The 27,220-nt window shown below is 40.6% G+C and overlaps 1 protein-coding gene across 1 annotated transcript in view; it reads right to left on the bottom strand.

Annotated features, from left to right (window-relative positions):
- Positions 1 to 26,695, bottom strand: part of notch2 (notch receptor 2) — a 45,041-nt gene extending 18,346 nt beyond the window's left edge. Inside the window, exons 1-13 of the mRNA XM_029254598.1 lie at positions 26,153 to 26,695; positions 18,402 to 18,483; positions 8,888 to 9,153; positions 8,343 to 8,684; positions 7,837 to 7,959; positions 7,508 to 7,741; positions 7,266 to 7,421; positions 6,855 to 7,040; positions 6,626 to 6,739; positions 1,480 to 1,593; positions 1,150 to 1,383; positions 452 to 562; positions 88 to 280 (exon numbers count right to left, since the gene is read on the bottom strand). Of these exons, the coding sequence (XP_029110431.1) occupies positions 88 to 280; positions 452 to 562; positions 1,150 to 1,383; positions 1,480 to 1,593; positions 6,626 to 6,739; positions 6,855 to 7,040; positions 7,266 to 7,421; positions 7,508 to 7,741; positions 7,837 to 7,959; positions 8,343 to 8,684; positions 8,888 to 9,153; positions 18,402 to 18,483; positions 26,153 to 26,234 (2,237 nt within the window). The 5' untranslated portion in view covers positions 26,235 to 26,695. The remainder of the gene's footprint in view (positions 1 to 87; positions 281 to 451; positions 563 to 1,149; positions 1,384 to 1,479; positions 1,594 to 6,625; positions 6,740 to 6,854; positions 7,041 to 7,265; positions 7,422 to 7,507; positions 7,742 to 7,836; positions 7,960 to 8,342; positions 8,685 to 8,887; positions 9,154 to 18,401; positions 18,484 to 26,152) is intronic.
- Between the last annotated feature and the right edge of the window lie 525 nt (positions 26,696 to 27,220).

The following is a 27,220-nucleotide window of genomic DNA, read 5'->3' as shown; positions in this document are numbered from 1 at the left end:
GAATACATTTTACATACTATTTCTAATTTATAAAAACAAATAGAAATGCAAACGTTGCAGTATTCCTGGATGAAGAGAACAACATACCCATCATGCAGCTCAATACATTCACCGTGGCCACAGGACCGTGAGGCACAGAGGTCGGCCCCTGAATAGCAGAGGAGCCCATGGGTGCCAGGGGGACAAACACAGGAGAACTCATTCAAACCGTCCTCACATGTCCCCCCATTCAGGCATGGGTTTGAGTCGCATTCATTGATCTGCACGTCACACTTCTCGCCTGAGAGACAGAGGAAACACTGTAAATTAGTCAACTGGAACAAAAGTCTAAAGATTCTGTGAAAGAGTTCTGTACGTACTTCTAATATCTGTAACAAACTATACGGATACTTGTGCATGCTATACCGTATATGGCCAGGAGTAAATACACATCTGGTAGAAGCAGATGTACCTGTGTATCCTGGGGTGCACACACACTTATACTCATTGATACCATCCTGACACTCTCCGTATACACATGGGTTACTGGCACAGTCATCAAAGTTGATCTCACAGTTCACTCCTGCAAACACAAATGCAAGAAAGGCCTGCAAGTTCATTTTTGTCATAGGGCACCATTTTAGCATGAGATACATTTTACAAATCCTGCACCAGAGGGCAGCAAAATGTATGACATGCTACCCAACAAAGTCAACTGGAATGGACCAGACTCAAAAAAGCGTAATACTAATATGGGACTCAGGAACCCACAGCATAACACAATGCCAATTTGCTGTTGCGTTAGTCCTACATAAAGCCAGCCTAGTTAAGGAGTACAAACTATTTTTTAGTGTGACTAGAAAAGGCACACAATGTTGGATCAAGCAAGCAAAGGCAGAAATGTGCAAACATGCATACATTTACAAACCATTAATGCTTACATAAATGCTTAAAGCATCATACACTTGGCAAATAAAAAGACAAATATGCAAGAAAGGCTGAATATACTCTTACTATAATTGATTCTTATTTATCCAGGAATAAAAATCACTACTGTGAATAAACAACACTTGGCACACCTTTGCATAAAGGTATGAAAATTAATGTAAAATTTTCAGTAAGTACTGTTTCTTCATTCATCTGCAACCCTAACCTGGGACCCCAACTCACCGGTGGTCCCAGCAAGGCAGTTGCACTGGTACTTGTTGACAAGGTCGATGCAACGGCCACGGTTCTGGCAGGGGTTGCTCTGGCACTCCTGTACCTGTGTGTTGCAAATGAGGCCAGTGTAGCCTGGGTGGCAATCACAAGTGTACATGGCAATGCCATCACGGCACACACCATGGTGGCAGGGCTTTGGGTCACAGTCATCCACATTCTCCTCACATAATGTCCCTGTGAAGCCTGCATACAGGGAAAAACAAAATACATGTTGCAATCGTGTGTAACAGTAGAAAAGTAAGACCTGTGGTGGTGTGCCAGCAGAGAGCAGCGCTGTACCTTCAGCACACTCGCACTCATAGCCGTTGGGGCGATCAATGCACTTGGCACCATTGTGGCATGGTGTGCTGGCACATTCATCATTGTCCACCTGGCACATGTCCCCACTGAAGCCTGGGGACAAGGGAAGACTTATTCAAAATTTATGAATACATATACAGAAATGTGGTGAAGACACAAAAACATCTAGACAAGTACAAACCTGAACTGAATATATGAAAAAGTACATCCTATGACATAATCCAGCAGTTTTACATTTATTTATTTTAGAAGACACTTTTCTCCAAAGCAACTTCCAATGAACTGTATGCAATGTTATCAGCCCACACACTTTATTCACCAAGGTGACTTAAACTGCTAAATACACTACTTACAATGGATCACTCATCCATACATCAGTGAAACACACTGTGTCAATCACACACTATGTAGGAACCTGAACAGCATGTCTTTAGACTGTGGGAGGAAACTAGAGCACCCAGAGAAAATCCATGAAGACATGGGGAGAACATGCGAACTCCACACAGACTGAGCAGGGATGAAACCCATGTCCTCTCACACCACCCAGGTGCTGTGAGACAGCAGCGTTACTCACTGTACCACCGTGCCGCTGTATTAGTGTAGTGGACTTAAAAGTAGCATGTTTAAAAAGTAGTATGAACAGATCAATCATGAATATCATTAGCTACTGAATAGTTCAGCAAAATTTCCACCTAAATATTATTTCCACTGAGAGATACAGAGAAAGGTGATTAACTGATCATGAGCAATACAAAAAAAGATTACTCCAAGGTCACTGGTGTCTCCTGGAATGGGATGGCTGAACTTTCATCACGACCAAACTAGCTTCTGTGGTCATATTTGTCTTACTTTTCTAGACATAAAATACAGCTTCCAGTGACATTCACTCAATAAGGCCAGAGATTTTGGCACTAAACTGGACTTGTTGGGTGTTTCTCGACTCCAGATGGAAGGAATGGAATTGGGGGAATTCCCCGGATGTGGTATTCTTATCCACAGTAAAACCATGCAGCATTCATCCCAGAGGGTCTCTTCTCTACTTTTTAGTCTGCCTTTGGTATCCCCCCTAACCAGTAAAGTAATAGGTTTAGTCTTGGGTTAGCAGTATTTTACATATAGTTGACCCTGTTTACTGTAGCTGTACACAGTGCTTCCTATATGACAGCACAAAAACAAAAATAGAAACTCTGTACTGTATCAGTTATGATGCAGCAGTCATTCAATAAAACCAACACGTAGTAAACAATAAGAACATCTAAGGAAATTACAGAATACAATAAATTCATTTAAGGATAAGACAATATTAGGGAATAACTTCCTGTTATATTGACAGTTACCATTGTTTAATGTCAATCTAATTACAAAACTGAAAGAAGATTCATTATGGACTTATGTACCATTCATTTAGTTGGCATGTTCCTTCAAGGTAACTTATGATGTTAAGCTACCGACCATTATTTATGCATTTATAAAGCTCTATTATTCCAGTAAAAATTACCCAAAGTAAGAACCTTTATCAAAGCACTAACAAAAGGAGGTGGGATTCAAACCCGGGCCCTCTGGCACCTTAGAGAAACGCGAATAACTATTCATTTACTTAAATTACTGTGACACCAGCTGCTTTCAGGGAGCAGAACTGAGGACAGACTCAAGGTGTATGTCACACTTGTGGCTTTACTTATGTTATTTACAGAAAAAGTGACTGGTGAAGAACAGCAGTGAGGGACTGGATATCCCCTCCTAGCTTCATGCTCTCACACTCACAAATGCTATAACCATAGCGTTAAAAAGAAAATCAGTATCTTTACACTAAAGTAAAAGCCTTAATCACATGATCAAATTAAGATCATGTATTGTCAGAACATTCAACACCATGGTATCCGTGTGCTTTGCAGAGTGACATAGTGTTGTGTGATTTTCTTCAATATCGTCAACACCCATTATCAAAATATCTTCATTCGGTGTACTGTTGTTGACAATGAATATACATAAATGAAAGAACTACATTAGAAGACAAGGCAAAGTAAAACTTTACTTACAAATATTATAAAATGTTTACATTGTCACTGTCAAACATTAAAAACACTTTATTTTGGTCTTCTAATAAATTTTAGGTGACATTTTTTACAACCTGAAAACTAATCCTGGATTAATGTTTCCATAAGACATAATGGCAATTTGACTCCCTCACAACAGGAATTCAACGTATAGGTTTTATAGAACAAATTAACTCCACTGAACAAGCGGTTGGCATACAGTATTAGTTTCTGACTTGAAGATTCCATTCCAGTCATATCAGATTAAATACTTTTATTAGTTTTCTTGAAAAGCAATAGGAATAATACAGGAGAGGGAAAAAAATATGGCAAGTCTAAAAAGAATAATTACAGGGCAACATTTATGGACTGTTTAACTGCATTCCACTGACTATGCTCCACTGGCACCCATGAGCCAGTCTTCTATTCAGGGGCCGATCTCTGTGTCTCATGACCCTGTGACCATGATGAATGTATCGAGTTGCACAATGGGTATGTCGTTCTTTTCATCCAGCAATACTGCCACACTTTGCTCCTGTATTTGTTTTTGGAAATCAGAAGTATTATGTAATATATATTTTGTAGCATGTTCTAATTCTAGACCGTTCTGTAACAAGGGTGATGGAAAAACTGACGCTACTCAAATTAGGGCTGCAACTATTGATTATTTTCATAATTAAGTACTATATCCATAATTATCCTTGTAATTAATGAAGTAATTGGATAAGAAAAATATTTACCTTTTATTAAACAGCAATAGAAAACAGAGGAGGGGAAAATTTGCCTAAAACAAATAAATTGTTTCATATAATAAAAATCAACATTTTTATCATTTAAGTAACATGTTTAATGGAAACAAAAATATAATCCTAAGTGCAAACTGTTTATCTGTTAAGGGCCATTTAAATTACACTTTGGATTTCAAAGAAAATATTTACCAAAATCCAATAGATAACTAAAATATATTTCAATTTCCAACATGCACATAAAAACTAAGGAATGAGGAAGCTAAAATAAAAATAAATTAACATTGTTTTGGGGGACAATGGTGCAGCGGGCTTGGCCAGGTCCTGCTCTCTGGTGGGTCTGGGGTTCGAGTTCTGCTTGGGGTGCCTTGTGACGGACTGGCATCCCACCCTGGGTATGTCCCCTCCCACTCCAACCTTACGCCTTCTGTTGCCGGGTTAAGCTCCAGCTCGCCGTGACCCCGCTTGGGACAAGCGGCTTCAGAAAATGTATGTGTGCGATTTTAACGTTGCTTTGCATATTTGCAAGCTATATTTAGAGTACAAAGTAGTGCAACCTAAAATATAACGTGTTATGAGATTTAGATACATCTTAGGAATAATGAAAGGTTTAAAAGAATATGTTCAATGAACAATAAAGTATATTTTCTTGAAAAGCTTTTTTGCATTTGTAGGAGTTGAAAACCGATGGCCAACACTGTCAGCAACAAATGAAAAAAACAAGCATATGCACACATACATGTTGCAATGGCTGTTAGCAGGCAATCGAAAGGTGCATTATTGCAACCAACTGGTCTGGATACCATGTCAACAGCATCAGCACTTTGCACAACAGGAATTATTTGTGCGCTCCATTGTTCAGAATAACATATATCATGTTAGATATGTAGCGACGGAACTAATCCTTGCAACAGAAAATTTTATCTCAAGGGTTTTATTTAAGTTACCTTAAGGAACCGTTTCAGTCCTACACAAATACAAATAGTAATACAAAGTAAACTAATGTCATTAAAAATATTCAGTCTGTTTAGTGTAATACGTAGACACGAAAATGTCATTATTTTGAATAATTTTTGTCAAAGTTGAGACTAAAGCAAATTTTCCTAACATTATTTCTATGAAATGGGGAAAAATATTTTTCTTAAATTTATTATAACACCCGAAGGTTTATGCATACTATATAAATATAATACTTGAGGAGGCTGGCCGGCATTCCGTCATACCAGTACTGTATGCTGACTGAAGCTAATGACCGCCTGCCATGATGGACGAGACGTACTTATGTGAACTGAGACATCAAGTTAACACTCGGCTACAATGTTATTGTTAGTTGTAAATTGATTTAAGTCTTTTTTTTTTTTTTTTTTAAATCTAGAATTCCCAAGGGTAGGCAGGGTTTTTCCCCCCGCTTCTCTTGACTTTGAATTGGGAGTTTTTCTGTTTCTTTCCTCCGTGGCCAGTCGGCATACTTATAGCTTTAATAACTGCATGGAAAATGTACTGCTATAGTATATAGCCAACTGTCTGATTTGTTTGTCTTATGCCTTTGTTCAGTGCTCTGTCAATGTGTGATGAGAGCGCCCTATAAAAATAAACTGAATAGAATCTGTCCATGAATACACACACACAGATCAGCAAAGTCAGATTCCATTTACTCTAGTTCTGCACAAAAATCCTCATTTGCAAAATGACAGTATAAATGGCCATCAATGTAACATTTCAAAAATGCAATCACTGCTTTTCATTTAGGGGGGCGCGGTGGCGCAGTGGGTTGGACCGGGTCCTGATCTTCCGTGGGTCTGCGGTTCGAGTCCCGCTGGGGGTGCCTTGCGATGGACTGGCGTCCCGTCCTGGGTGTGTCCCCTCCCCCTCCGGCCTTACGCCCTGTGTTACCGGGTAGGCTCCGTGACCCCGCATGGGACAAGCGGTTCTGAAAATGCGTGTGTGTGCTTTTCATTTTTGAAGTGAACTTTCAGACAACTAAAGAACATACTCTAGCTTTGTTTTGTAATTATTCCCAATCTCTTTATCCATGTCAATTTTTCACGCACTTTCCAACAACTCAAACCACAGTTAGCTTTCAAACACACACACATTGGATTTACTGGTAGTACTCACAGTAATGCTCCTTTGGACACTTATAACTAAGTTTAAAAACCTGAGCATGAGCCTAGATAGATAAAGAATAGATCTAAGGTAAACTGTAACTGCCTTTCAACTAAAACTATAAAAAGGAGTGTTCTATGTCTGATGTAATGTTTATTTTTATTCACGTAGCTGGCACCACTTAAATTCTTGACTTAATCGCTATAAGCAACATGACAAAAGACAGAGAGGACATACCTGGAGGGCAGTGGCACACAAATCGGTTCACTTGGTCAAAGCATTTCCCGCTGTTTAGACAAGGGGAACTTGCACACTCATTAACATCGATTTCGCAATGCACACCTTCAAACCCTGGGCACAGAAGGCAAAAGGGGAGGAAGAGGCAAAACATGGACAACACAAAGTAAGGATATAAGATGGTGTATATGTGTCAGTACACAGGTGGTGGGAGTGGAATAAAGTTTACCTGGCATACAGATGCAGGTGTAGTCACCAATCTGGTCCAGACAGGTGGCATCATTGCGGCAAGGGTTGGAGGCACATTCATTGAGGTCCTGTTCACAACGGGGTCCGGAGTAGCCCCGGGCACAGTTACACGTGAAGGACCCTTCCGTGTTGACGCACTGCCCACCATGTTCACAAGGGTTAGAACCTGCATGCAGTGGGACCATTATCATCAAAAACACTGAGAAAAAGATAAGTAATTGTAAATTAAGACAACAGATGGATGATGGCATGAAAGCAAGCAGGGTGACAAGCAAGGTGGAAAAGAGACACCAAAGTGCCGGATATGACGCACGACATGACTAAGTGAGGCGTTTAGTCAAGCACACAATTTTGTACAAGACCAGGAGATTCAGTTTTGAACTGCTCTTACCCATGGTGCATTCATTGATGTCATCTTTACAAGTGCTGCCCACATAGCCAGGAGGACAGTTGCAGTTAAACTTGCCATTGATGGGATTGGTGTCACACTGCGCCCCCTCACGACATGGGTTACTGATGCAAGCATCATCCACATGACAAAGCAAGCCTGCAAAAGGGTCTCCACTTAATCCTGGACTGCCAATCAGCCTAAGAATGTATGTGTACCAAGGACCAACTTGACACCCCACCTACCAGTCTTCCCAAAAGGACAGGTGCATATGAAAGAGGCGACACGGTCAATGCAGGTGGAGCCTTCTGTGCAGGCCGCTGTGGCACAGTCATCAATGTTCTCTGCACAGTCAGTGCCACTCCAGCCATTTACACATACACAGTTGTAGCCCCCTGGCGTATTACTGCAAGTGCCTCCATTCTGACAAGTGTTTGGTTGCAGGCGACACTCATCCACATCTTCAGTACAGAACTGACCTGAAAGGGCAAAAACATGAAACCAGACACTGAAAATTTCTTATGACAAGACTGCACAAATAAATTGAGAATAAGTATGTGAGAGCTGCCCTTACCTGTCCACTCAGGTGGACACTGACAGTTGTAAGTATTAACACCATCCATGCAGGTGCCCCCATTCTGGCAGCGGTGATCAGGGCAGTCATCAATATTAATTTCACAGTTTGTTCCATTAAACCCTGAGAGAAACAGAAAAGACACTGAAAAGTACGCATTTGAGCATGCATGAACATAGAATATATGCACACTATACACTTTGTTAAGTTTGTACAAATGAGGATCAAGGTGATTAATACACACCTTCACAAATTCTGAACATCACAGTTCTATTTTATTGTGAACACTGGCTTATTAATCTGGGTGGCACAGTAGCGCTACAGGTAGCAATGTCTCACATGCTAGTCTTTTATGCTAATAAATCTTATTCAAGCACAAAAGCAAAAGCCAGTAGACTACTTCAATCAACAATATCAAACACACCAAGAGCTTCATATAATGTTGGCTGGCACATCTGTACAGCACACTTTCCTCTCTTTTCTCCATACTATACCCATCTACTCACCTGGGAGACAATGGCACCAGTACGTGGTGTCAGAAGTTGGCCGGCAGGTTCCCCCATTGACACACGGTGAGGGTGAGCAGGGCACATAGGGAGTCTCACAATTGCGCCCTGTAAAACCTGCTGGACACGAACAATAGAAGGAGCCCAATGTGTTCACACATACTCCACCATTATAGCACACATCTGGTGACTGGGCACATTCGTCTGTGTCATTCAAGCAGTGGAGTCCTTGGTATTCTTTGGAGCAAATGCAGTTGAACTTCCCCCCAGATAGGGTGTTGCAGGTGCCACCATTGGCACAAGGATTTGAGATGCAGCTGTCCTCTTGGAGGCATCGGGAGCCTGGTAGACAAGAGGAAAAGGGAGGCTGCTGTTGTTCAAGGTGGCCGGATGAGAAGGGCTATCGGAGTGCTAATGAAAAGAGCATGCAAATGTAGCATGAGATGAGAAACCCCCATGTGTGGCTTTGTGTCAGTAAGTGAGAGGTTACTGTGTACACTGCTCCCAACTGTCACTGTTAATCAGGCCTGGAAGGGGTCACTCACCTGTCCAACCAGGAGGGCAGTGACATTTATATTTGTCCAGGGACAGCAGGCTGCAGACACCCCCATTCGCACAAGGGTTATTGGGATAGCAAGCAGAATTCTGCGGGGTCTGACAATTCTGACCAGTGAAACCTAGGGGACACGAACAGGTGGGGCTACCTGGCACCCCAGACCAACTGGAACTGCAGTTGCCCCCATTGAGGCAGTAGCCTGGGTGACAGGGGTCTCTGTGATGGCAGTACTCCCCTAAGAAGCCAGGGGTACACCTAAGGAAAAAAGCAAGGTTTCATCACAAGCTTTTATAGAAAAGGTTTATAAACAGTGCCTGTTACAGCATTAAATAACACACAGGAAAAATGACAAGAACCGTGAAATCATCATGACTGTATTACGGAGTTAGAGAAACAGCTACATTGCGTAACAGGCAAGGGTCGCTCAACGTGTTATAAGTAACTTTCTATCTACTTTGTACAACAGAACAAGGACAGAAAGGTGGATCAGACGTGTTTAAATCAAACATTTAAAAAAAAGCTACTTGCCCCATTTGATTTAAGTTTTAAATACACACACACACACACACACACACACTTTCTGAACCACTTGTCCCATACGGGGTCGCGGGGAACTGGAGCCTAACCCGGCAACTCAGGGTGGAAGGGACACACCCAGGACGGAACACCAGTCCGTCGCAAGGCACCCCAAGTGGGACTCGAACCCCAGACCCACCGGAGAGCAGGACCCAGTCCAACCCACTGCGCCACCGCACCCCCCAGTTTTAAATAAATAAATAAATAATTGAGGAACAATAGAGGCTCATCTGAATAGATAAACATTCAGGAAACAGTTCAAACTGAAGCACAACCTAGCCCAAACACATAAAAATGATCATTAAAGTGAAGAGCGAGTATTCAGTCTTTCTGTGTACATGGGTACACAAATGCGTGCGGATGTACAAAGAGTTGAGAGACAGGATGTGGCAAGGCTGTGCCATGTCACAGAGTACCACAGCTTGTTGAAGGCATATGTGATGTGTACTGAACAAATTAGTGTGCAAGATTACAGAACTGCTAAAGCAGACCAAAGAAAGCAAGAGATTTGCTGTCTCACTTCTGAATGTTCATGGGTGTAGGTTAATACATGTGTAAGCACCTTCTGGTCTACTTATTTAATGTAATTTCCTACAAAGTACAGTGTACTTGTTCCAGCCAGAGAATACTCCAGAAAAAACATTGGGCCATGTGCCTCTGTCTACATCCAAATCCTGTCCCTGGCAACAAATCGCAGAGTCCCAGTGCAACATGCCATGCAGCCTCCCTATCGATCCCCCGTGGGGGGCTCCAGTATCATAGGGTAGGAAGCCAGCCAGTTCAGTTTTCTTGCATACAAACTGTGTCTTTTTCAGGAAACCAACACAAGATGTACTTAGCCATATAAAAGTGTTTCTCACTATAGCTGCACTGGTTCAATGAAAGGATGGCCACGCTTCATACTGATGTCTTCTATCATTTACTTATCTCACTCTTTCTCTGACAGACACCATGAAAACTACAAAAAATAAAGACAAAAATATTCAAGCATACATCTTTCACTCAGTTTAAATTCTCTCATATTAATGTCCAATAACACACAAGCACAATCATGTAGTTACAATGGAAATATGATTAACACGATAAACACGCAAAACAATCACATTTGTTTACATAAAGCAAATCAGACATCATAACACAATATAAACTAAAGTGACAATTACCATGTGCACCCTTTGAACCTTAAGGAGAAAATATTTCAGAAGCTGCGTTTCGCTGCTGCATGTCCTTCCTCTGCATCCACGATACCTTACCCACAATTCAACATTCCCCCTCTCAAACTCAGATCATGTGACCCATTAAACTCTGCATTTAACAACCCATTATTTTAAAGAGTTACATTCTTAATATCACACAATATTTATTACATTTTAATGATTTGAGAAACTGATCAAACTCAAATGAAAGGAATTTATAACAAAAAAAGAACCAAAATTCTCAATATGAAACCTGTCTTTAAGACAGTTACACTCACTTCACCCAAATAATCTGACTATACATGCCAGAAAGTGCCATTTAGCTGGTGACTGTATTATGCCATTTACTGAGTAATCAGTACACTTTTACACATTCATTGAGTGCACACCGACACACATACACCCCTTCCGAAAAAAGCTCATACACCTCTCTCACACCACTCAAGAGTGGAAATGATTTAATTCCATTCAATAATTCATAACTTCTCTCTGTAGCACTGGTTCAAGTTTCATGTCTAAGTATAACTACAAAACTTAAATATGTTGTAACTGTTCAGCACCCATCTAGCTATGCCTTGTCACAATAAAACAATGGCAAAACCTTCCTTTTACTGGCTTGCACAAGAGCTTCATTTTATTAGTCTTATGTGGCAAAACTACACCTTTTCCTGTTAAAGTGCTGTGTGTATATTAAACATTTGTATACTTAATTTTCTTTACTTTATAAAATGGAGGTAATTATTTGAACTACAGGTCCTCAGCTCAGGCGCATGGCGGGCTTGGCCAGGTCCTGCTCTCTGGTGGGTCTGGGGTTCGAGTCCCGCTTGGGGTGCCTTGCAACGGACTGCCGTCCTGTTCCGGGTGTTCCTCTCCCCCTCCAGCCTTAGACCCTGTGTTGTCGGGTTAGGCTCCGGTGTGCTGTTATCCCACTTAGGATGAGCGGCTTCAGCCAGTGCGTGCATGTGTGTGTATGTGTGTGCATCCTCAGATCCAGGGAAGAGGGCATGTTCTAGATTTTGACAGAATCCAAAATACACACAGCATCCAATGCATGAATTCAAAGCTTACATTAACTTTCGGGGGTGTTAAATTTTAAAAAACTGTTACAAAAAGATTAGAAAGAACCAATTCATATTTTAACTGCAATAATTCATTTTCGGGGCAGAGAGTTTGCATTTATACCTCGGGTTACAAACATCCAACATATGAATTTCTAAAGGTACAAACACTCAAGTTTATTTACATATTTCTAATTTAATTTTCTTCAAGGGCATGTTTTATAAAAATGCTATCATTCGGAGTAAAAATGGCCTGCATTTCTGCCTTCCACCATTAGAAACAGCACAATGCACTGAGAACAGAAACTTAACTTATGGAGTGAGGCCAGAGGGGTGAAGGTGGGCAGCCTCACTGAGCGCACATAGGATATTTATTACTGTCATGCCACAGTTTTACAGGAACTACTCAGTAAATAAACAGAAGTATGTTTCTATTATTAAAATAGTATGAGAGCATCACACATGTTTGTGTTATGAACTGGTTGCTTCCTAATGGCCAGTTTTGAGAAGGTTACCACGAGACAAGCAGTCGGCTTATATGGTTAAACATCTTCATTCATTCTGCCCATACAAACTTTCATTGCACTACAACTTGCGTTCCCACTGTTTTTACCTCTTGAACCACCCAGGCACTGAGAGACAGCAATACTACTACGTGCGCCACTGTGCTGCCCATGTGTATGTACACAGATGTATTTTAAGAACAAGCAAGAAAATTAAATGTTTAAAACAGCAGGTATGCTAAAGTCAATGGAATAAGAACCTGTCAACAGAAAAGCAATACTGTTTTTCAGTTAAGCTTTTTATAATATGAAGAGCCATTACATGCAAGATCCCGCTGAAATGTCTACACTAGTAGAAATTTGTTAAGGATCTGGTTGAATATTTCTTCCCCTTACTACAGGAAGTGAGCAGCTGTGAAAAATGGTCACCAACATACAATAGTTTCAAGATCAATGCAAGGATTATATTTACAAAAATTTGGAAGACCAGATTCAAATGTTGTTGACAGGTAGACAACTGATATCTGGAAATTTATCACCAGTCAGATGACTTCTGATGTCTATAACTGTTTGCAGAATAGCAGAATGAAATTCTCTCTACAGAGACAATGCTCCCAGCTATGATCAGAGTGCCAAACATGCTTACTGTATGCTTATCAGTTACCTAAAAAACTGATTTTCTTCAGCATCTATCACATAACAATAAAAAGCAGCATTGTCCTTCAATGCATGATAGAGCAATTTTTTTTGTTTAGCCCATGTTCTCAATAGAACTATTCCTTCCACATCAGCTGTTAAGAACATTAAAAAGACCTTAATCCTAATTTGGTTAATCTGGAATTCCTCCTCCTATTTCTTTCCCAACAAAGGAATCCAATGTGCTTATTATTAGACTTTAATGTTATCACTGATTGAACATACTTGATTTTTCCCCCCCAAGAAAAATTTTATTGCTGAGTAACTATCTCTGATTGCATGATTCATTTCAACCTTCAGCCAGTTTCAAAAGCAACCAGACCAGGCCACAAGCCCGAGCACCAACAAAAACCAGAAGTAACCTAGAGCTGCGTCAAATGTACTAGTACGTAATGGGTTTTGCTACTCTGGGGAAGGGAATAGAAGGGCTGGAGCCAACTGAGATTTCTCTGTGTCAGCTGCCAGACAGTAGGAGACGTGCCTGCCCTATGCAGAGCGTGTGACCTACGCATGCCAAATGAGAACTAGTTCCAAAAAGATAGTGTGATAAGAGGATTGCAATTTCAGTGCCTCTAAAGGGTACAACACATTGCTGGAAGTACTGGCTGAAGCTGTGAAGAAAGAAAAACAAATCCACCAAAAGCCTCTTTCATACCATACCTCAGTCATAGATACGAGAACCTCAAATGGTCCTTCTATCATAATCACAATGCAAGTGAAAGAAAACTGCTTATAATAAGCTTCTGCAGAAAACCCTCGAGGACAGGATATGGTCTCCTTGGAAAATGCAAAAAAAAAAGTAATAAAAATGCACACAATGTAGGAAAGAAAAATCACAGCAAATTTAAGACAATTTTACTTCCTCATTGATTTTCATCTCTGATGCTCTTCTTCATCCTCTGTGTGGGTTTGTTTCAAGTGCCTTTCCCTGCAGCCCAGCTCTCCCAAGTTTCGGGTTTCTACATCTGGATCACATTAAGCCCCCTCCACCTACTCATGTGCTCCTCCCCTCCTCTGGCAACCAGATCACTGCTCCATGCATACTGACACATGGAGTAAGACGGAGCTAAAGGGTCTGTGATGCGTCCCCACATCAGTTGAAATGTCTTGCCTCTCCACTCTGGAACAAGTCCTGTCCCTAAGCAAGCCGACTTGCTTGTCTCCTTTCCTCAGATGCTGACCCAAACCACAGAGAGTTTATCAGGGAGTGGCTTGGCAATGCCCTAGCCAAATTTCAAAATCATTAGGACGGAGTTCCAGTGGTGGGGTTTCACTGGGGAAGAAGTTTGGCGTTTCTCAACTGCTCTAACGTGAGAAACACTAGTAGAATTTTGGCGGGACCTTAAAAAAAAATTAAAGACAAGTTCATGGGCACACCCACACCCGCCTGCAAACTCCTGATGCTGCATAAATCATCAGAAAAGCAGAAGGAATCAGATGCCTCTCGCCAAGTTTTCTTCCGCATCATTCCCCAAATGCTCTTTTGCTTCTCTATTCCCATTTTGCTTTTCCATTTAGCATGGGTTAATAATTTTCAGAAATATCCTTTATCCCAATGAGCCCCCCAGCCAATCTTTGGCTTCTAATTTTAAGTAAAAACACAAATTAGAGTAGAAGAGAAAGAGGTGCTGATAGAAAATGACATGAAAAACAGGCTGATGGTGATAAGATTTAAAGGAAGAACAATAAAAGCAAGGAAGGACAGAGAAAATAGGAGAAGGAAGACAATGGGAAAGGAGTTTGGAGGAGGAGAAAAGAGAAACATGAGGGAGGGTGGAGTTCTGCAGGCTCCACTCTGGGATACATTAACCATGTGAAGCACACATGTTGAAAATGAGCTGTATGCTTCACAATTCAACAGTGCAGAGTCAAAAAGGCAGCCATTTTGCTGAGATAAGGGGTATTCAGCTTTTAACACCCACTTCCTATAGCATGGCAGTATATATAACCACATAACCAACACATTAGTGACAGTAAAGAACACTGCCAGAAAATCAAAACCAAGAAAAAAAAATCCAAATATTTACTGCCATTTTTACCTGGAGTCTAAAGGGAGACTGGGTCCCACAACTACAGTCCCCACTTTACATTTATTGATTTAGCAGATGCTTTTCTGTAAAGCAAAGCAAAGCAAACAGAAAGACACATATGCAGATACACAATTGTTTTAGTACACTTAATCACCACCACCTAACCAGCATACATTACACAAGTAACTGGAAAAGCAGACAGACAGTAATATCACAGTGATATGACAATGGCTTGGACTTCAAGCAGCTTAGGGTTTGTTGTGCGATAATGGAGGATCCTATACATGACGTATCTGCAAGCCCATATATGACTTGATTATGGCAACAAGTGTATTGGGAGAAGCAGAGACACATCAATCATTGCTCCCTGGATTGTAGCCAATGCACCAGATGAAATTAACAAGTAGTCCAGTTTGATAGAGTTCCTGACAAGTGGACAGACCTGCTTTCTTAAACTATCCACCAAGAGCAGTTGTTTGTGTGCACGCATATACTAAACACAAGCAATTGTGCTTCTGTTTCTAAGGCACAAGATCATGAGGTCAAATGTAAATGCTAGTAGGCATGTCCACACCCTTGAGGTGGACATGCTCATGGCTTAGAAATAGGCAGGAACTCGCTTGGAAGTATGTTCTGGACACACCCCTATTTCCATAACTCACAGTTCCCCCAAAACATCTCCACCCCATACTTTTGATAGTACTCAAATACTCCTGCCTTTCCTCAAGGTCCCTGCTAGTATTCTGCCCCCAGCTCTATCTCTCTGGCTCCATATCTTAATTTTCAGTATTGTAAGGAACTGACTTCACATATATGGGAGCCATATCACATTTCAATTTCTTTCTTATCAAACTAACACTGTGGATTTTAGTACTGCTTGTGGGTTTGCCAGACCAAATGTGTATGAGGCTTGCTCCTGGCATTGTACAGCTTGTATATGCAATGGAGAGCACTGGCCTTAGTGACAGCACCAATGTAGCACCTTTTCCAGGGCTGTGACAGTATGTGCCGCTCCCAGCGTCCCCTCTACTGCAGTCTCATTACCAGCCATACCAAGACAGAGCCTCACCACTACCTTTGAAATACAAGCAGAGCCAAATGACTCCTTTTGATAAAAAGAAACCTAGGAGGAGGTGGGGAAGAATCAGAGGGGCAGGATTAAGAGGAGAACATTTAAAAAAGAGATGAAAATCAAGTGAGAGAATGTGGATTAGGAAGTCAGGTGGGTTTAGACCAGAGGCATCTCCTGTGCTACAGTACAAGATAACAGACAGGGTAAAGGAGGGAGGCACAATAACAGAAAAATTCATGTCCATTCTCTTCAACTCCCACCTCCAAATACAACCAGTTCTCTCATTACTGTTCAGTATGTTAAGAAACCAAGTTCTCGCATAACAACCTGTTCACTGTTAAAAGACATATTCCTTTACTTCTATTTGTTTCCTCTAAATCTGCCTTGGGACAAATTCTCTCTGGAAGATCAAACAAACAGCATGAGAAAGAGTGAGCATATGAGACCAAGACACAGCTACTTGTTTAGAGTATTCTACACTCCAAACTAAAGGGATCCTGTTTTCAAATATCAGGAGTGCATTTTTGCTTAAGCCCTTCGCATGCTGCAGGTACTGACAACACCATATCCCCTGTTTAGGCTCTGTGCTTGCTGAAGGGGGTATAGGAGTGTGTGAGGCCAAGAGAAAATTCAAATTTCTTACTTTCTCTTATTCAACACACTGAGGACACGAAACACTTTGTTGGACCACTGAAAAAAGGACATCAGTTTTGACAAACTACTACAAGCACTTCAAGTCTTTGGGAGAGACAAACATTCACACACCCATACCAGTCACCAACGCTTTCTCAGACAGCCTTGCCCAAGTTGTGTGGTCTCACCGGTCTAACAGCCTAACACACCCTGCCACTCTGAAAATCCTATATCCAAACTCTGTGTAACAGGTTCCCAGTGGTAAATCCTATTTTCACCCAGGCAACGCTGGCATTATGTCAGCAGCAGCAGGATATAACTGGAGCGGTACAATAACACTCATGGCTAAAGTTCAGTTTATATTTTTTAAAAAAAAAAAAGAAAAAAAAATCAAGTTACTCCGCTGTTGAAAATTTGTTGTATTCATGTTCACTACAGTAAAAGAACTTGCTAAGAAATTTCAAGGCACTAGAGCCACACAGCTTGTCAACACAACAGTTCTTGTTAAGGAATGTCAGAAAAGGTAATGGCTGAAGTGTGGAACATAATTGCTGTCCTATAAATTCCACTACTTGCCTGTAATACGTCTAATAAAACTAGAACAAAATATTTTCTCATTGGGGACTTTCACATGAGAGCTTGTTGAATTACAAATTTACCAACTTGGTGGAATGTTCTCAGAACTGGAGGTGGCAGACAAATGATTAAATTTGAACTGGAAGACACTGTTATTCTACTTTTATTTAATGTGTGCATACACCTTTATTCTCATGCTTACTTCCAGAGTTCATGCAATATTACAGTGGAATTGCATAGCTACATGTATCACGCCACAGTCAAGGAAAAAAATGGTGGTATATTTTCAAAATCACCTAGTCTGTGTAGAAGTATGAGTCTTATGTGTTTCACTATTTTCTCTTAGTGTGACATGTGCATAGAGCAGTTACATGGCTCTGAAACTCCTAACCATAAACAATGTACTACACATCTGTAAGGGATAACACTGAGCCTGTGTTACATAAGTGAAAAAGTGATTTTTTTTTTTTTTTAACCCCCCCATGACTGTCAAACACAACTGAGCAGACCATTTTGGTACTGGCAAATTTGTCAGCTGAGTAATAGCACAAAATTGTAGTATTTCAGATAATTTCTCTCAGCAAAAGAATCTTAGAAAACAGTTGCCAATGTTCCTGTATTTATAGTCAGTCCTGATTACTGCTAATATTTAATAAAAGTTCATTTGATCGTCATTACAACTAAGGTTAGTCATAGAAACCAGGCAAAATATACCTGCTTGTGTGAAAAGATTACATGTTGCTAAAAATTGATTTTTGCAGTGAACTGTACATTTTTTCAGCTGAACTTGAACGGAACTGTTTATAAAGAAAGCCATCTGTTTCATTTAAATAAAAACGATTCAATTTTAATACAATTTGGTAGGACAAAAAGTCTAAACCGCATTTTTCAGTTGTAACCTGCAAAATTAAAAAGTTACACAAACCAATTTCCCTTTTATCGCAGATCTCTGAGACTGCTGAGGCAGGAAGTAGAAAGTTGCTGCTATTAAAAGGCTCAACCACGACAACATGTACTAAGAAGCGTGTTTCTTGCCAAATCTTGTGGCACATGGCTGCTTCCTCTCAGAGGGCAATCACAAGGAAACTGATTAGAATGGGTTGCTCCAATCTGCTGTACTGGCAGATCCTTGTAGTGAATTAACTGACCCACTTTATGCTTACCTGCAGTGTCCTGTGCCATTTTTAAAGGTGATGCAGGTCGCATTGTTCACGCAGGGCTTCGTGGCATCTAGACACTGCAGAGCTTAAAAAAAAAAGAAAAAAAAACTATATTAATAAATGAACTGTTGCAAGATTTCCAAAAAACAAAGTCAAAAATGCCATCATATAATAAACCATGTCAATTTTGCACATATGCATGTCTAGAGCAAAAAAAAAAAAAAAAAAAACTAATGATCAAAGCCTGTCTATAAAACTTTTTCAGCAATTACAGTCCTAGGAAAACCATGCATCTAGATAGCTGAATACTTCATCGACAACCAAGAAGCAGTGTTACAAAATCTTGAAGGACAGCCATTACTGGATAATACAGCTGGTCCCCTACTTAGAAACTTTATTGGGACCAAAAGTTGGTTTATTACTCAAAAAATATTAGTCAACACAGGCCAGGGGCTGGTCATCAATTCTACATGCAACAGCTCATGTAATACATGCCAACAAAAAGACTGGTATTGGTGAAACTGACTGCGCTTTGAGACTCATGCATCTGCAACTGAAAGACTGTTATATGCAGTTACTAATGTAATATATGCTGGTTAAATTGTGGTATAAGACTAATGTGTACTTGTATAAGACTTGTGTACCTGCATCTGCATCTGTTGGTGAAATGCAAAATTTGTTCTTGTCACTCTGGAGAAAAGCATATGCTAAATGAATAAATGTGAACCCAAATACCCACGCCAGGGGTATTTATAACAAGTTGTAAATAAAAAATAAAGAGCACTAGCTTGAGCCACAGCAGTGTATTAAAAAAAAAAAAACACATTGTTATTGCTATCTGTTGGTGCATCAGGTAAAGGTTTGGTTTAGCAATTTGATTAGTATGTCTGGTTCATTTACAGAAAATAATTATTTTTCAAAAAAGTTTAACAGCAAAAAATGTTCTTTGAAACTAAGTTGGGGATCAAACATACCAAAACATTTAACTTATTCTACAGACAACCCTACTTATTTTCATCTTCCGTGTTCCATTGCCTGTACTCTGGATTCTACAATTAAAAACCCATTAAAGACTTCAATAAATGTGGATGGTTTTGATGTGGTATTTCAATAATTAGGAACAAAATAAATTTTAAATATTCACATGAATTAGCTAAGCTGAATTACTGAAGTCCTAAGTGCAAAGCGTAAACAATCTAGAGATGTGCAAAAAAAATGCACTAATGTTCAAAAAGGCAATTAAGTATTTCAGGAAACTACACACACACACACACACACACACACACACACACACACACACACACACACATATATTCTGAACCGCTCGTCCCATACGGGGTTGCGGGGAACCGGAGCCTACCCGGTAACACAGGGCGTAAGGCCAGAGGGGGAGGGGACACACCCAGGACGGGACACCAGTCCGTCGCAAGGCACCCCAAGTGGGACTCGGACCCCAGACCCACCGGAGAGCAGGACCCGGTCCAACCCACTGCGCCACCGCACCCCCATTCAGCAAACTACAATTAGAACCAAAATACTTTTAAAGTGTTATGCTTTATGTAGACTATCTTGGTGAATGAAAAACAAAAAAGGAAAAAAACTGATCATTTAATCAATCAAATCCATCCTATGAAAAAACAAATGAACAGGCAGAGATTGTAATGTGCTGAAAGACATCCCCTCAAAAAACATGCACGACAAAGCACCAGCATAAGCTGCTTCTAGAAAGTATGACAGTAAGTCAGGTGACTGTGCCACAGCCCTGACACATGCGTGACCTGAGGACACAGTACAGCACAGGAAGTGCTTGATACTACTAGGTTACTTCCTCAAGCCTGACCGTGAGAAGGGAGAGGAACGAAAATAAAAACAAGGTATTTCTGTCACTATCACACATACTAGAAAATGCACAGGGACAGCCATAATACACACACACACATTTTCAGAACCGCTTGTCCCATACGGGGTCACGGGGAACCGGAGCCTACCCGGCAACACAGGGCATAAGGCTGGAGGGGGAGGGGATACACCCAGGACGGGACGCCAATCCGTCGCAAGGCACCCCAAGGGGGACTTGAACCCCAGACCCACTGGAGAGCAGGACTGTGGTCCAACCCACTGCGCCACCGCACCCCCAGCCATAATACAATAGCAACATATGACAGGTTACGTTTCCAGCCCTCCAAACAGGTAGTGCAGAGCAGCAGGAAGCAAACTGCCACAGCTAAAATGTGGTGAAGACTGAAGGGAGGCCATTGTTAAGATTACCACAAATATACTGTTAAAAAGGTAATCTAGTCTCACTATATCAGTTACAGAATACATCAAATAGAAAAATCCCTGAAAACAAACTCTGCCCTTGCTCACAGAAGGCATGCAGCTCAGAGGTTGTCCGTCACCCTGCAAAACACATTCTAATTTACCCAATTAACATTGACACTTATACAACTCCCTTTTTAAGATCAACATTTGCTGCAGAGGTTCTAATTTACAAATCAGCTTTTAAATTCAGTTAAGTACCAAAATAGAAAAATGTCTCCCTCTGGCCTTACGCCCTGTGTTGCCGGGTAGGCTCCGGTTCCCCCCCGCGACCCCGTATGGGACAAGCAGTTCCGAAAATGTGTGTGTGTGTGTGTTAACAATTGGCCAAATTAAATTATATGTATTTAACACAATGATTAATAAAAAACAGTGTCATAATAGGAGAAAGAAAACCTGGGACTCTGAAGCAAAAAAGGCCACACTGTGGGAATGAAATCTCAATTTGTTTTTATAACCACACAAACTTTTTTTAGCAGCAGCAAGTCAAACTGCTAAATCCAAAAATCTCAACATTGTGACACTTTCCATGTGGGTTTATTGTATTCTCCTTCTGTCATGTGGAAGAGGGAAAGGACAGCAAGCTCTTCTTTAACTGGTATGAAACGTTCCACATGAGGTGTCATGCAGATGCAAACCGGTAACACAAGATGTGGAGATTGCAACCACTAATTACTTCATTCCTATTCAAAAAATAACAGTCCATGGCTGATAAGTCTCTTCCTTATGACCTGACAATTCTAAACCATTTGATGCACAATGACCTATTGTTTGTGCTGATACACAATCTGTCAAGCAAAATAAATAGCACCATATACTAAAATAGGTCTTAATTCCAAATGAAAAAGAACAGTCCAATTAGTGTTCCTATAATTTTTCCTAAGAAGCATGGTGGTGCAGTGGGTAGCATGGATCCCTCACAGTGTTTGGACTGTATGGTTGAACACAGGTTCAATCCTTGCTCAGTCTGTGGAGTCTGAATGGTCTCCCAGTATCCATGTAGGTTTCCTCCTCCAGTTCAAAGACATAAGTTTCAGGTAAACTAATGACTAAATTCCCAGCACTGCACGAATGTGTCAGCAACTGTGCAACTACTCTGTAATGTTCTGGCATCACATCCAGGTGTACCCTACCAAACCTGGGCCCCAATCAGTGACCCTCCTTTAGGATAAGGAGTTAATAGTGAGTTTTCCTTTTATGTATAGATGTTACACTTTTTCCAGAAACTGTTGTCAGTTACAAACATATGGACATTGCAGAACTGATAGATTAATGGAACCTGAGAGACATGTCAGTGTGACTAGAAAAAAGCAAGAAGATGGAGGTGCAAAAAGCAATAAAGTGCACCCAGTTTTCTAGAAATAACCAAACACTCCCTACCCAGACAGTTCTAATCATTCAAGGTGCTTTCTCACATCCTAGCTCCCTAACTATGGGAGGCAGAAAAGAGAACATAAGAAGGAGAAGAGAGGGTGAATGAGAAGAAAAGCTGTACAAATGAGATTTACAAGGCTTGGGATAGATGCATCCTCTGATCCCTGCTGATGGGAGCGTGAAACTGCAAGGCGTTAATGGGGAGTAGGGGCCATAAGAACAGAGAGCGTGCTGAAACCTGAGCCCACTGTCACTCTCCCTGGGGGATGGGAGAGGTATGAGCACAGTGTCATCTATGACAGCACCTTCCAGATGTGAATTGTAGGGCAGGCAATAAGTTCTCCATCACAGTGAATGCTTCAAGGCGTGCCTCAAATGTGGTGTGGACTCAAGAGAGTGTGCCAAGTATGGGTGATGAGTTCTCAAAAGGAAAGATGAAATAAGATGGCCCAAATTAAGGGGTGCAGAAAAATATGGGAAAGTAATTATAACGATGTACGACACAGAAATAGAGCCAAAGAGAATCCCAAAGCACTGGCAGCAGTCCATAATGAGTCGGACAGGAAGTTGTTCACACTAAATCAGGAAGCAACCCAGTTTCCTGCTATTGCTCTTTCCTCAGCTGTTCAGGACTTAACTAAGCACTGCCACAAGGAAATAAAATTAAGCACAGTTAAGTTAAAACACCTTCAAAACTTCTTTACTGGTTTTACATTTACTCATTTAGCTGACACTTTTTTCCAAAGCAACTTACAATGTTAAGGTATTTACAGTGATTTACCCATGGGTAATTTAACTGGAGCAATTTTAAGGCAAGTACCTTGCTCAAGGATACTACAGCTGGAGGTGGTAATTAAACCTGCAACCTTCAGGTTCAAAGGCAGTAGCTCTTATCACTACACCACCAGCTCCCCAGTTCTAGAGCATTTCAATACCTACAGGGACAGCAAGAATAACTCACACTGACAACACAAAAGATAGAGAATTCCTGCTGTAGCAGTTGGCAACTCTGGTCATCAAGAGTTGACTGTATGTGCTATTTCAACCCTTAAGTGGTGTAAGATTAGAAGCTAATTAAAACTGGTTGCCCAAAATAACAAGATGATAAACCTTGATAAACAAAGCTGGTCCACAGTATTTTATCCCCTGAATCTAGAACCAATTGTTTTAGGACAATTCCCAGAGACGAACCCCCAGTTCCAGCGGGTACAATGAAAATTTTAATTCCATACTAATTCACTGATCTGTCCTACAGCATAGCAACTGTGCAAATCCATCAAACTCAAGCTATTGTGTAATATGGTCTATTAAGGTCACCACCTGTCCATTTATGAAGGACAGGTAGACTGTGCAGTCAAGCAAATGAGTTCCATTCTCATGTAGTCTAACTAAACAAGCACAAATCTTATCTGCTAATTTCCTTGTCAACACTTCCACTGATTTCAGAAATCATCTGTAATGTTCATAGCGATGAAAAAAAGTTTCAAATAAACAACTAGACAATGAAAAATTGAGTGCAAAATCCTAAATTCTTTGTAGCATCAAGTTTCTGGAAATATCAGGAGTCTTGACTATACCTGATAAGCCACATCTCAGATAAAAAAATTTACAGAAGAAATATTCTACTGACCTGCAAATGACATCATAGAGGTGATGAAACTAGTATAAGTAGGGAATTTTTCCTCCTCTCACCAGTGTGAAAAATCACTCCATATCCTTAATGCCATGCTTTCAGTGCTGGCTGAACGTAAAAAACACTAAACATTTATATTCAAAAAGAGAAAATAATATGCAATTTAACACTGAAAATCATCAACCCTCATAACCACCCAAAACAGTATTGTCCTGCAATTAAAAAAATAGGCCAAAGATTTTATAGTAATTTTTTTTGTTGTTCTTGTACACTACACAATATCATAAGTTATAAATTGTCATTGTATGTAAATACAGCATAATGAGATTATTCTACCTCATATTAGTTCACTTATAACATTTCTGTTATGCATTTTCTTAAGTTTATATTCAACAGAAACTGAATACTTTTTAACCCACAACATGACTGCATGATTTGGAACATTCTGTTGTGATATGCTCTCGTAACATTACATTCCTGTTACTTTCCCACGACTGTTCAGTCAGACAGGAATTATATTAAGTGTTTTATAACATTTATACCTCAGAAACAATTTCACACTTAATGTTTACAGTATTTTAACAGTACATCTATAATGGTGATGTGACAGACAATCTGCATGTGCTTGCCAAGATAATTTAAGATCCCCAACCTCCCTTTAAAACTTCACAAATATGCTGTGCAAAGGATTTTGGTTTGTATCAGTGATGCAGTTGGGTTTCTTACATATGGTTTTGCAAACGTAAAGAAAATGTGTATAAGGATCACAGATTGGACCACACCAGTACCAGTGTTACAGTAAATCCAACACTGTGATTATTTGGAAAAATCAATGCCAGTGTTTGTGCGAACACCAGCATGTCTGTTTTTGTGAGCAATACACCAAAACAATAAGATATTTGTTTGTGAATCTTTGTAACAAGATTTTTGTTGATGCTTTCAGATATTGAACCCACCCGTGTCAGTAGGAAGACACTGTTCTGTAATGCAACCCTGTGGGTAGGTCGATAGAAAAGCTCTTGTTTTCTCTGCCAGTTCTTTAGTTTTTCGCAGATGATTCGCATTTCACGCCACAGCCATTCATGCCACGAATAAAAGGAAAGAATACAACAAACGGGCCTTCCAGTGCATAATCGCACTGTATGCGTGGAAAAAGTGTAAGCAGCCAGAATCTGATGTTCATCATAGAAACCCGTGTGCGAGGGAGCGAGCGGCGCGTGGAATGCAAAAAAGAAACACGACATTCCACCCGGAGCAGGTTATCTATTCGTTCTCCATTGTGTAACTGTATTAGTATCCCACGGTCTCCAGAACTCAAGAGTTTCTCTACATGATAAGGTGAGCTGCGGAGCAGTCACATGACATGCTCCCAGAATCTCATCTGAGATTACTGATCCCGACCTTCACCATCATCTCGGCCCTTCACTGTGTGTTAACCCGAGTTGTTCCCTTTGCTTGCGAAATATCATTCCTCTCTTCGAATGCTTTACACACACACACACACACACACACACACACACACCGCGCTACCTTCACGTTTGGTTTCTCTTTAAGTTTTCCACATAATAAACTAAGAAGTGCCATGCACGTTTCAATCAAATCGTGTTTAAACGCATGATTTTTGCCATCATTAGCCGTGCTGTTACTTTTAGTTATAAAACATAAAAGTTTAACGATTTGCTATTTGTGGAAAGCACAATTCCTGGCTGGGAAATGTTTTTTTTTTTTCCTGTACGTCGAAGGACACCCAAATTATAATTCACTTTAACAGAGTTAACGAATCAATCTCAAATGCAAGCACTACCCCAACTAGAAACATCTGGGCCGCGGCGCGACTATGTTGTATCTGCAACTCATGTCTGTCATGAGCAACAGAAGATTACCACGAATTGAATACACACAACTCTGAATAACAATGATGTATTTTTGGAGAAACCGTGTACACGTACAGTGTACGAGGTTGTACGTATAATATGAGCACGATACTGCATATTTTCCTGAAGCTGCCACTGCGTTTTCAACAGTTGAGTTGTATCCCATCTAATTCAACAGGTACGTTTACGGTCACTCTTCTTACCCTCCGGTGATTCTCTTACGCAAATCGGATCGGGAGGCTCGCGGCTGCGCTCGGGACCGCATCTGACCGTTAGTTAGATCACCCTCACACAGACAAACTGACCTTCCTTCCTCACTAGAAAATAGAATATGTCACAAACATAACCTTTTTTAAATACTACATAATCCATTAGCAAAACCATACTGGTTACCAGGTACTAATGAACAGTTCCAGAAGTTGTAAACTGAACATGATCACCTGAATGCAGAGGTGTGTGTGTGTGTGTGTTACGACTTACGACGTGGAACCAGAGAGTAGCACTATCGTTAGCTAAATATCCGAGACGAAAATGTTATTTGCTTATCTACTCACCTCCCGAGAACGGGATGCAGCAGGCGATGAATAGGACGAAGATGATGCCTTTGCCCGAAGTAATACGGGGAAACCGGTCCATATTTTCTTTAAAATCCACATAGAGTCTCCAGCGCGAGGCTGACTGAGCTCCGTCAGGACGGCGAGCCCGCTTAACTAGCTCGCGAGGTAAGGAACCTCGTCAGAGCGACACAATGAGTAAAATGCCTCAGAGTGTAAACTCTATAACTGCCAAAAAAATTCTTTTGATTCCTATGCCTTCCTTCTTAGCAGTTTTTGGCTGTTTTACGTACAACGTAAGCGAGTTAAAACTTTCCGAACTTTTCTCGTCTGTCCCTGTCACTTCACTCTGAGAAAAAAATGTATTCTTCCGCAGGAAATTACAGACGGATCTATCAATGAGTGTTTACTCACTCAAAAAATAACTGATATTTACAAGTATCTGTGCACGTTACGTTAAACTTCCATGTTTATTTATACATTTAGCGCAAACATATACAGGATTTTGTTGTAATTTTACGTTTTGTATGCGTTATCTCTATTCACTACTTTCTTGGTAGCCGCATTTCCCCCGCTCCTCCGTGTCACAGCCACGGCGGAGGAATTTTCACTCAATTTCAATTTCTCCTAGCTTGCTTTGACTCACGTTTAACCCGTTCATAGATTATATTTTTTCTTTCTTTTTGTCTCTGGTTTTTGTTCTTTTATTTTACCGACTTTCTACATAGAAAAAATATTCACATCAGCAAGTTTTTCTCTTTCTGTTAAATCGGTGGATGCAGTCATCTCGTACCTGTCTAGTTTTAATGGGGCTAAGGGGGATAAACTACTGTTTTCGTCCTGGTTTAAGTTGCTCTTTGTAAAAACTGCACTTTTTTTGTCCCAAACACCACAAGTCCTTCCGAGCGCAATATGGACGAGGAGTTAAAGGGGTTGTCTGTCTGTGTAAATAGCAATTAAAATGTTAAGGAGGAGATTTTGGTGAGCTCATTTGGAACTGTGAACTTTTTTTTGACTTGCTGCTGAGTACTTTTTACACAGATTCCCGAGCCACATTCCCGGCTCACA

The sequence above is a fragment of the Scleropages formosus genome, chromosome 9 (assembly GCF_900964775.1).
Source record: "Scleropages formosus chromosome 9, fSclFor1.1, whole genome shotgun sequence".
Taxonomy (NCBI): Eukaryota; Metazoa; Chordata; class Actinopteri; order Osteoglossiformes; family Osteoglossidae; genus Scleropages; species Scleropages formosus.
The sequence above is the reverse complement of the archived record's forward strand: the minus strand, read 5'-3'. Positions and strand labels throughout refer to the sequence as shown.